The sequence below is a fragment of the Nanorana parkeri genome, unplaced genomic scaffold, assembly GCF_000935625.1.
Source record: "Nanorana parkeri isolate BGI_ZX_2015 unplaced genomic scaffold, ASM93562v1 scaffold1252, whole genome shotgun sequence".
Classification (NCBI taxonomy): Eukaryota; Metazoa; Chordata; class Amphibia; order Anura; family Dicroglossidae; genus Nanorana; species Nanorana parkeri.
The window spans coordinates 176702-188922 of record NW_017307520.1 but is presented as its reverse complement, the minus strand read 5'-3'; the positions used below and the strand labels follow the sequence as shown (position 1 = coordinate 188922).

At 44.2% G+C, this 12221-nt stretch overlaps 1 protein-coding gene across 3 annotated transcripts in view; it reads right to left on the bottom strand.

The window, feature by feature from the left end:
• Window positions 1-12221, bottom strand: part of LOC108797281 (sodium-dependent neutral amino acid transporter B(0)AT3-like) — a 59887-nt gene that overhangs the window by 33120 nt on the left and 14546 nt on the right. For all 3 annotated transcript variants that reach the window (XM_018568853.1, XM_018568854.1, XM_018568855.1), the window contains 2 exons: window positions 11755-11865; window positions 5716-5828 (listed from right to left, as the gene is read on the bottom strand). In XM_018568853.1, the coding sequence (XP_018424355.1) occupies window positions 5716-5828; window positions 11755-11865 (224 nt within the window). The remainder of the gene's footprint in view (window positions 1-5715; window positions 5829-11754; window positions 11866-12221) is intronic.

Below are 12221 nucleotides of genomic sequence, written 5' to 3'. Positions count from 1 at the left end.
ATATCCCTCCACCTCTACAAAAACATTTTAAAACAAAGTTTCCGTATGCTTAGGAATCTAGATCTATAAAATACTTAGGTATCAATATACCGGCCTTGAGATCCCCCCAGGTTCATGACCTTAATTTTAAACCATTGCTTAACTCTTTAAAGCACAAGAACTCAGTCCATGATATGCTTACAGTAGGTAGGCTAGCGACATTTAGGGTGCTTATTCTGCCCAAATTATTATATCTCTTCTGGATGCTTCCTGTGCTAATCCCCAAGTCTTTTTTTTGAAGGTCAAACAATTCTCACTAACTACTGATGGAATTATAAAATACCTAGATGTGCTTTGATTATATTGTCTAAACTGAAAAGGGCTTGAGGTAATTTATACTCCTACCACCAAGCGGCTCTCCTTGACCAAATAAAATGTTGGTGGACTAACAAAACAGATAGATTTTGGTCACATATGGAGATGTCACAATGGTGTTGCTCTAACATGAAAACGTTTCTACTAGTAATCAAGAAGGGAGCAAAACTCCCTGCAGTTGATTCCCCTACTATTCAAGCCATGATAAAGGCCTGGCAACAGGTAGACCTAACCCCCCTCTTTTATGCTTCTCTTTAATCTATATTATAGTCTATGGACTTCTAGATTTTTTCATTTCACCTATACACTAAGAAACTTAGAACTGTTGGGATTTATGACAATGAGATGTTGCTTTCATTTCAGAAACTTGCTCATAACTCACTCACTCACTCAGCTCACTTACTACCTGAAAATGCTTATAAACACATGCAAATTCATCATCTCTTAACACTCTTGACCACAGGAGACTTCACCCCTCAACATAAACTCACTTATTTCTACTTTTTTGGATTATCCAAATTCCCAAAGGAAGTGTAACTCACTTTTTTTACATCTCAAAATAGATCTTTTTTTTGTCAAGAATCATACTATGAGGAAGTGGAACAAGAAATGGATGAAACGTTTACTATTTTTCAATGGATGCATGTTTCCCTGAGCTCCTGGCTCAATTTCCACTGTTCAAATCAGGAGGAATTAGCTCAAAAAATGATCTATAGATGTATACTATCCTGTATAAACTATCTTGTTTCTCCCCAATGTTTTATCTAGCTGTTGGAGACAATGTGGGGATATAAAATCCCTTATTCATATTCTCTGGGTTTATAGATCACTGACTTTGTACTGGAACTCACTGTTTGTATTAATCTCAGAAATAGTTGGTTATAAGGTGCTCCCTACAGAGGAATTGGCGCTATTGCATATTGTCATTGATGGTTTCTGTATAGACTATAGGACTGTGGTGACTTGTCCCTTTAGCAGCTAAGGCGAATATCACTAGATGTTGGAAATCTACCTTCCCACCAGAGACTCGCCACTGTCTTAATACCTGTTACCTTATGGAAAGGATGGTGGTTCTAAAGAATGGGACTTGATCCACTTTCCAAGTATCGTGAAGGGCATGTATCGAACACCTCAAATGTGAAGCAGTGTAAATTTAGGGCCACCTGCTATTTTTCTGTCTATTGTCGACCATACTTGAAAATAGGAATGAATGTATTGTTGATATTCCCCATTTCCTTTCCCTGTCACTGCATGAAACCTGTGGACAATTTGTTCAATACGTTCATGTACTGATATTTTTTATGAAGCTTATTAACTCGACTGGTCATGTGGTATCACTGTCCAATTGTACTTCTGTCTACCATGCTGTATTGGTTCCTTACTATGCCCTTTAATCAGGGCCGGCCTTAGGCCTTTAGGCGCCCTGTGCGAGAAAACTTTACAGCGCCCCTCGGTGACCACACGCTTTAGTGGCCACACCCCCGTAACCACACCCATTTTCCCAATATCCGCACCATTTAAAGACTCCTATTTTGTTAAGCTGCAAAGAAACATATTAAAAAGTATGATAAAAGTAAAACTTTTATTCAAAGGTATTAAACTTGTAGGCACAATATAAGTATTCTTATCAAATAAAACAGAAGGTAAACAATAAATGTCAAACTAAAATAGAGTCTATAAAAATAAAGTGTCAGGTTGTCATGCCGATCCCTTTTTTCAAGTAAGTGCATCTAGAAAAGTAAAAATAGAAAACAGAACACAAAACCCAGACTACTTGTAAAATTAATGAATTACTATATGTCGGAATCTACGAAAAATATATTCAGGCGCATAATAATTTGTTTGAGAATGTGCGGCGGTCATGTTGGCCAACGGCGTGTTCTGTGAATGCGTGCCACCATCTTGGAGGCAGGGAGCATGACGTTACATGATGTCATGCATGCGTGGCGTCAGGTGACGTCACACGCTTCAGTTTGTGAATGGGGAGGAGGAGCCTTTGTGAGTTCTTCTCCCCATTGAGGAAATCTTGAATGAACAGGCTGTGATGTAACTCACAGCCTGTTCATTCATAACTAGGGACAAATAGTACTACGTGTCCCCAGTTATTTACAAACACTGGAGTGATCAGACGATCGCTCCAGTGTTTGTCCTTCTCACACGGAGGATCGGTAAATATCAACGATATTTACCGATCCCTGCTCTGCTACGCACAGAGCCGCTGTCATTCTGAAACCGACAGGATGACAGCGGCTCCTATCTCCTACCCGCTCGGCCATCCTGACAGCTGTGGGCGCGGCTTCTCTCCCCCTCACCGCTCCGCCATCCTGACAGCAGGCAGCGCTCCCTCCTGCGGATGAGGGAGCACTGTCATATCGGATGGCCACTGGTGAGGGGGAGAGAAGCCGCCTCCAGGATGAGCTGTGTCGGATGCAGGGCGCCCTTGTTGCCATGGCACCCTCACAGCTCGCACACCCCGAAGGCCGGCCCTGCCTTTAAAGGAGAACTATGAGGTGAGTGCTTTTCATTCACCTCATAGTTCTAGCCGAACTGTGACAATGAGACTGTCACAGGTCGGCTCAGTAGATCGAGAGGTGAGCGAACACATACCGGCATTCGCTCACCTCTTGATCCTGTCACGGCTCTCTGCCGTGACAGGGGAGGGGCTGGATTCCCCCCTATCCTCTCCGATCCGCTAGCGCTGACTGGCGGATCGGACGGGGAAGGGGGCGGGTACAGCTGGCTCTGCCTCTAGATAGGCAGAGCCAGCTGTCAGTCACGCAGCTGGGCGGATCCCGGCATCCCAGCACATGATGCGCCAAGGTATTCCTAGTCAATATGTACTCAGAGGGGCAACCTGAGAAAGTTACCAGAATGTACATCAAATAAATTTGAGATCTTTGACTTGAAAAGATATGCAACAGAATATATACCTGTTTTGGTCCTGTAGAGATTTTCAGTAGAACTGCTAATAGATACATTTGTGAAAGAATAAGACTACGTTGTCACCTGTGCAATAAGTCCATCTGTGAAATTTACTTGCTACTAAATATTCCTCGGTCAACTGTTAGTGGTATTATAACAAAGTGGAAACAACAGGGATCAACAGCAACTCAGCCACGAAGTGGTAGACAACGTAAAATGACAGAGTGGGGTCAGCGCATGCTGAAGAGCACAGTGCGCAGAAGTCGCCAATTGTCTGCAGAGTCAGTAGCTACAGAACTCCAAACTTCATGTGGCCTTCAGATTGGCACAACAACAGTGCATAGAGAGCTTCATGGAATGGGTTTCCATGGCTGAGCAGCTACATCTAAGCCTCACATCACCAAGCGCAATGCAAAGCGTCGGATGCAGTGGTGTAAAGCACGCAGCCACTGGACTCTAGAGAAGTGGAGACGTGTTCTCTGCAGTGACGAATCACGCTTCTCTATCTGGCAATCCGATGGACGTGTCTGGGTTTGGCGGTTGCCAGGAGAATGGTACTTGCCTGACTGCATTGTGCCAATGTAAAGTTTGGAGAAGGGGGGATTATGGTGTGGGGTGGTTTTTCAGGGGTTGGGCTTGGCCCCTTAGTTCCAGTGAGGAGAACTCTTAAGGCATCAGCATACCAAGATATTTTGGACAATTTCATGCTCCCAGCTTTGTGGAAACAGTTTGGGGATGGCTCCTTCCTGTTCCAACCTGACTGTGCACCAGTGCACAAAGCAAGGTCCATAAAGACATGGATGAGCGAGTTTGGGATGGAGGAACTTGATTGGCCTGCACAGAGTCCTGACCTCAACCCGATAGAACACCTTTAGATTTAATAAGAGCAAAGGCTGCGAGCCTGGCCTTCACGTCCAACATTAGTACCTGAAATCACAAATGCGCTTCTGGAAGAATGGTCAAACATTCCCATAGACACACTCCTAAACCTTGTGGACAGCCTTCCCAGAAAAGTTGAAGCTGTTATAGCTGCAAAGGGTGGGCCAACTCAATATTGAACCCTACGGGCTAAGACTGCGATACCATTAAAGTTCTTGTGCTTGTAAAGGCAGGCGCCCCAATACTTTTGGCAATAAAGTGTCTATTTAGAGAAAATGCACAAACCATCTGAGGTCAGCTCCTTTAAAACCATGTACTGACAAATGGACGTAAAACTTATTTCAGACCATGCTCTCATTATTATGAAGTGAAGGAAAAGTCTATAGATATTATGCAAATAATGCTGCGCAGCTCCATGTACAATTTCAGCATATGACGGGATGAATGAACATCATTCCAGCACAACTAATCAATTGGCCAAAGATATTGAACATGGAAGAAAACTGGGAAAAAATGTTGGCGCCGTCAAGACGTCGCATCACTGGAGGGGAGGTGAGTATAGTTCCACTTTTATGTAGGGCCTCTACACCCAATTTTGTTTTTTTGGTTTATTTCCTTTCACATGTTTTATTATATGGTATGGGTAGGCATTCGTGGAGGAGTGCAAGGATCAGAAGTAAGTAGTGCAGAGTTCAGAGGTTAGAGATATGTAACAGAGAGTGCAGGGTGTACCAGTAAATAACACAAAATGCAGGAGTCAGCAACACAGAGTGAAGGGGTCAGTAGTAGGCAGTGCAGATTTCAAAGGTCAGTAGTAAATAACACTAAGTTCAGGGGTCAGTAGTAAGCAATGCAGAGGTCAATTGTAATGCAGAGTTGAGAGGTCAGTAATATGCAGAGTGCAGGGGTCAGGACTAAGTAATGTCAGGTCAGGACTAAGTAATGCAGAGAACAGAGATCATTAGTAAGTAATGCGGAGTTCAGAGTCAACAGTAAGATACACTGGGTGCAGGAGTCAGTAGTAAGTAATGCAGAGTTCAGAGGTTAGTAGTAGGTAATACAGAATGCAGGGGTCAGTTGTAAGTAACACAGAGCTCAGTGGTCAGTAGTAATCAACACAGAGTTCAGAGATAGTAGTAAGTAATGCAGAGTGAAGGGGTCAGTAGTAAGTAACATGAAGTGTTAGTAGTAGTAGTGCGGGGGATAGTAGTAAATGACGCATAATGTAGAGATCAGTAGTAACGCAGAGTTAAGGGGTCATTAGTAAATATTGCAGAGTTTAGCAGTAAATAAGGCAGAGTCCAGGGGTCACTACTAGAGCATACATCAGCCCCTCTCTTCCTTCCTGAGAGATACTGACAGATCTTAGACACAGTGGCACCCGGCAAAGTGAGGGAAGTTCCACCAGGACTCCCCTCAGCTGTGTCATATGACATGTCAGAGCCGAAGAGAAGCCTCAGCTCTGTATCTGCATTGCCACTCTGACATGAGATCCGAGAAGTTGTACAGTAATTATGCCAAAGAAATCAATTAGTAATAAATTACATAAGAGTTGCTTACTTCTCTGGGTTGTAACTTGAAAACGCTATCAATCCTCCAAAGCCCAGTGAAAGAGAGTAGAAAATCTGAGTTGCAGCATCCAGCCATACTTTTGGGTTTAATAAAATTTCCATCTACAGTTTAAACAAAAATAAAGATAATATTGACTGTTTTACTATACATATACTGTAAGAAAAGTATATAGTCTATTTACGTTGTAAAGTGTAAATATATGCTTTTACAGTTGCATTTGTTTCAATATGACCTAGCAATAAACTAGTGTGGAATGTTGTATTATAAGTTATCAGTTTAAAGTGGAACTCCAGGCACAGACATCTTCATAAAAAAGTTACCGCTGTTAAAGGGTGGAAAATGAATAACTAAATGTGCCGAGCTAAGACAATGATCAGATATAAAGAGTAAAAAAATTAAAAAACAGTGACTCAAACAAATATCAGTGAAAAAAAATCAATCAGGTGTAAAGTCTTTAAATCTTCATAAATCCGCGAAAGATGTCTATAGATGTCTATAGATCGATAAAGATTGAAGGCTATTGCTTTCCTATTTAAGAAGTGTTGCACAGATCTGTTTGCTGGTCTGATTAAACCATTGGAGGACATCTGTGAGCGATTGGAGCTGAGGGCCCCCTCCCCTGGTTAAGAAGGGAATTGCCTGGTTTGACCTCTTGCTGGGGTCTATCAATAAGGTGAGCACCCCTATATCTGGTGTGGTGCACGTGGTGCATTTGGTGAAGGTACAAGTAATATTCATCACTATTGCTATATTTGGACATCTTTCGCGGATTTATGAAGATTTAAAGACTTTACACCTGATTGATTTTTTTTCACTGATATTTGTTTGAGTCACTGTTTTTTAATTTTTTTACTCTTTATATCTGATCATTGTCTTAGCTCGGCACATTTAGTTATTCATTTTCCACGTATACACACTCACAGTGGGTGTACATTCCAGTGCCTTGTAGCTGTTAGCTTGCTTATTGGCGCAGTTCATTCTTTATATTGTATTATTAGCTGTTAAAGGGTGTTAAGCATGCAGAACACTTCTTTCATGTTTTTTTCATACATTGGTATATGCTAGCACTGTATTTCTGGCCACTGGAGCTATGAGAGCTGTGGCTCTAATACATGGTTAGGCGTCGTTCACATGAGCCGATCTGGCATTCCTATGGCAAGAACCTACGTATTCCTGCAGCAGGACTGCCAGTTGTCCCTGTTCAGATGCCGCCACCATGGCTGCCATCAGAAACTTTATTCTGCTCCACACCCTGACCGCCCTTTGGTAAAGCCCGCTACAGACCAAGCTCCGCCTCCTGAAATCCCCCTTCCTGCATGCACAGGAAGGTACCAAGTTACAGGGGGTGGGGGGACCAGGACTGTACCACGTGCTGTACCAACAGCAAAAACAGTGGTGGACCTAAGGGACAAACTGGCTCCCCAACCCCCCCAGCGGTCTCTGTACAGAGGAGCTTACACTCTCATGTCCCTCCATAGTCACACACTATTATTATTATTATACATTTATATAGCTCTGCCATATACCACAGTGCTGTACAGAGAACACCAAACCAGTCACATCAGTCTCTGTACAGAGGAGCTTACAACATAAAGCAAAAAGGAGTTTCAGAGGCAACGTCCCCTTCATCAGAACAAAGTGAGGGAACCTATCCCTTCTGATGAAGGGGACGTTCCTCTTGTAAACCCGTGGAATACTTGGGGGCAGAAGACTCTGGTTTAACATCAATACTCCAGCTCGTCTTTGTTCGTGATTTTTTTTACCCATCCTTGTTACATGCCTGTGTTCTACAGTTGTTTGTAAGTACAGCCTTAGCTGTGTGACTTCTTTTTATGAAATACTGTTTTACACTATGGAGGCGCTCCTTTTTGCTTTATGTTTTCCAGTTTGTCGGTTGCCCTGACAAGTGGGAGCTGCATCACTAGTGTTACTAGTTTGTGTGCATACAAGTCCCGGGTGCTGGCGCCAATTTTTTTGTTGCTTTTTCTCTATTTTTCCCAGAGGAACTTAAACTCTAATGCAGAATGGCACCGACTGTAGGGGGAATACAAATCCCAGCAAAACATTATACAGCACATCAGGACAGTATATGACTTGGACTCTTAGACTTAGTACCACACTGGGCTCTGGGCTTAGTAACACACTGGACTCTGGGCTTAGTAACGCACTGGACTTAGTAACGCACTGTATTCAAAACTTAGTAACGCACTGGACTCAGAACTTAGTAACGCACTGGTCTCAGGACCCACCTGAGACCCTGCAGAGCCTACCTGAGACCCCACACATACCTGAGACCCTACACAGTCCATCTGAAAGTGACCCTGCAGAGCACACCATAGATCCTGCACAGCCCATCTGAGACTCTCTATGGTGGGCTCTGCAGAGTCTCAGGTGTGCTGGTCGGGGTCCCTTTCCCTGCACCTCCCTCCCAGCAATTCTTACCTGCTGCTGGTGGGGTCCGGCCTCCTCCGCCGCCGGACCAGCGCTGCTGGCGACTGGCTGGAAGTGATGTCGTTGGAGATCGTCGTTGGAAATCAGAACACCAGCGGCCAGTGGCAGAACAAAGAGCCCTGGTGGAAGATTTTTTGGGGTTTTTTAGGGCTCTTACAATGCCCTTACTGGCTAACTGACCACCAGAAAGCCCGCACTGGCCATCTGAGAGCAGGAAAACAAGCTCCCACTGATTCAGCAATATGGTGACTTGTATAATTATTTCATTATCTATTACACTGTAATAATATTACAAATAAAGTGCACAATAAATGCAATCCCAAAACCATTCCCCCCCCTCACTCTCTGTGGAAAAGTATTTTCAGCTAAACCAATTCCTGATTCCGAAAAGGTTGTGGACCGCTGCTATAAAGGACTAAAACTCCCAGGAATACTTTATACAGCAATACAGAATGTCTTCGGCTAAAAAGGACTACAACTCCCAGCAATACTTTATACGGCAATGCAGAATGGCTTCGGCTATAGAGGACTACAATTCCCAAAAATATTTTACACGGTAATGCAGAATGACTTTAGCTATAGAGGACTACAACTCCCAGAAATACTTTATACAGCAATGCAGAATGACATTGGCTATAGAGGACTACAACGTCCAGCAAAACTTCATGCAGCAATGCGGAATGGCTTCGGCTACAGAGAACTACAACTCCCAGCAATATTTTATAAGGCAATGCAGAACAATTCCATCAGTTACAGAGGGCTACAAGCAATGTCACTTAAGGCACATACCTCGTTTGACTGTCCTCACGGTGGGAACACATGCAGCAGGGAGAGGTGAAGGGCTCTCTGTAATCAAGTGGGTGCTGCTCGTTCCTCCCGGCCGAGGACCCACCGCTGCCCAACAGTGTGCCTGCAGGCTGCTCTATTTTCACCTCCCACCTGGCTCTCTCCTCACCGCCCCCCACCATCGCTTGCCACTAACCCCCACCACCCCCCACCATCGCCACTATCTTTTAGCTGCTGGGGCCCAGCCTGGCCGCCTCCAGCTCCTCTCCTGTCACCTGTGAGGTCAGCTATGTAAGGGTCCCAGGCCCCCCAGGATGCCCAGGCCCCCCACATGAGTATCGACCTCCCCCCCCTGATGGTGGCCCTGGCCGCCACTGTACCCGTTCAAGTAAATGACCAGGTGACAGCGGGCCATCTCTAAGCGACAATTCGAATGTGATCGTAGATTATACAACTACATGCAGTATGGAATAGATCATTGTCGCTTGGATGCAGGATAGATGCGGCCAGCAACAGTGATCTATATCATATACAATTACATGTGCACTGCTGCTGAGAGATGCCGCTGCTGTCACCCTGTCATTTACTTCAGAGGGTCCAGTAGCTGCATCTGAATGGGACACCTGGGATTTCTGCTGCAGGAATCCCAGATTGGTCTCTGTGAACAAGGCCTTAGTATTGTTTATCTGCCCTCCCTCTCCCCTTAGCCATTCACAGAATGCTGTCTTCAAGGGGAGAGGAGAGGTGGATAAATGACACTACTTCTTCTGTGTATGAGACCAGCAGCTGTCATAGCCGCAGTGACTGGATGTAAAGTGCTAGCTGTAGTACCCAGCATAGAGGACTGGGATGGGGGGAAGGGGTGGAGGACCAGCTGCCCTATGAACAGTATGACAGTGTGATGGGGGCACCACTGTGACAGCACACCACCTTGCTGCTGCCACTTATTAACACAAAAGCCAACTGTCTTCCACTGCTTGCTTCCTTTGGTACTCTGCAATAGATGTGAATTGTCAGAGATGCATAGAAAGCGAGTAGTGGAGGACTGCTGGTACTTCTTGAGTGGCTGATAACTGATAACTGGCTGCGGCACCTACTGATGTTTGCTGAGCTGCCTGTACTGCTCAATCATATGCAAATACTGTGATTAAGCCACATGGTTTTCATATGAATGAGGTGCAGGATTTGTATTTAGATGAACTGTGGGCACAACGTTGCAGGGCAGTATGTGGTGAGGGGAAGGGTGGAACAGTGCCTCCTTAGGGCCTGTTCACACGACGTCCGTTTTCTGTGCTGACCTGATACATACGCTCCTGCACTAAAAATGCATCCCAATGTATCCCAATATGTTTTATGGGCTACAGTTCTCACGCAGGCCATATTCAAATGTATGAACTAAAAATTAAGGAAAAGTGATCTGTCGCGTTAACACCCTTCATCAGAGATTTAAACAAATTCTGTGCTTGAAGTTTTTCCTGTGCTGGTGGAAATTCTGACATTCTAAAATTATCTGTAGAATTGTATCTCTATGTACTTTTACTCCTTCATAAATATTACTTATGTACAAATGTCTGCTTTTTTAATTAGAAAGGAATGATAATAAAAAGTAGAGAGCAGACTAAACAGGAAAACAGAGAATGATTGAAGCATATACTGTACATGCAATCTTTGGTTGGCGGTCACACTTAGGGGTCTATTTATAAACAATCCTGGTGAAAATCTGTGAAAAATCCCTTTATGTGCATATATACCAAAAGGAAAAGTTTTTTTCTTCACAAGCTAAATGAATTTTCAAATGGTTTCATGTAATATCGCTTTATGGCCACTAGATGTAGCTAAAGGAGCACAGGAAATAAGTTTATTTTCAATGCTCCTAACAAAGTGGCCATATTGCAATATTACATGAAAAAACATTTATTCACAAAATGGTGAAGAGTTTGGAGAAGGCAGAAGAAGTGAACAATCTAGGCCAAGATAGCTGATTTGGAAAGATTCTCTAATTCAGCTCACTTTACAATTCAGCTATGTTGTCCTTGATTGTTCACTCATCCTACCTTCTCCAAACTCTTCACCCTTTTGTGAATAACCCTGTTAAAACTGCAAGAAACAATTATAGAGTAATCATTTTCACATAAAAACCATGCAGAATGAACATTCACAAATATTTGCAGGATCAACGACCCTGCCAATAGTTTATAAATAGACCCCTTCATGTTCAGGGGAAACAAAACCTCTGTACCCTTGATAGGTAATGTTAGAATGCTCAAAGCAATATGGAAGATCTACAGAAAATTCTCAAACAACTCATGTGGCAGAGACATGCAGTAATGGTCTGTATATCTCCGAGATAAAAGGAAAGTTGGTCTCTGGGATTTTATTGTCATTGTTAAAGAAGACTATGGTCTTAGGGCTTTTCTCCATAGTTCTCCTTAGGGTAACGGGAGGACACAAACTTGCGTCCTCCCAAGCTCGCGGTATACTGAGACGCCGCAGCTGAAGCGGATCCCGACAATTATGTCGGGATCCGCCCAGCTGCGTGAGTGACAGCTGGCTCAGCCTATCTGGAGGCAGAGCCAGCTGTACCCGCCCCCTGCCTCGTCCATTCCGCCAGTCAGCACTGGAGGATCGGAGCGGGGAGGGGGGAATCCAGCCTCACCTCATAGTTCTCCTTTAAGGCTCATGTCAACAGGTGTTCTTACCAAACCCAAATTACACTTTGAAGAGTTATTTCAGCACTAGGACCTGTTGGTATTCCCAACTCATTATGCTGTTTATAAATGAAATACTTACATCTGGAGTAAAAAGATACCTCAGTCCATCAATTGCACCAGGTAATGTTAAACCACGAATGAGAAATATTGTTAGAACAATGTAAGGGAATGTAGCAGTAATGTATACTGCCTGTAAAAAAAACCATAAATGTATGCATTAATAAAATTGGGGAATATACAGTACATGATACAGTATCAGTGGCGTAACAACCGGGGGGGCAACAGGGGCGCGGGCCCCGGGCGAAGAGTGAACGGGGGGCGCCGGCCAAAAATGGCACTTTCGGCTAAATGCCGAAAGTGACATTTTCCTGCCGTTTTGTCGGCGCGGCCGTGATTCCTTTCATCCCCGCTGGGACACAGAGCAGTGCCCAGCAGGGATGAAAGGAATCAGAGAGAAAATGACAGCCGGCCGAGCGCTGCGGGACGAGCACTGTGAGCGGCCGGTGTCTTTCCTCCCACACCGCTCGGCCGCCTATCACAGTGCAG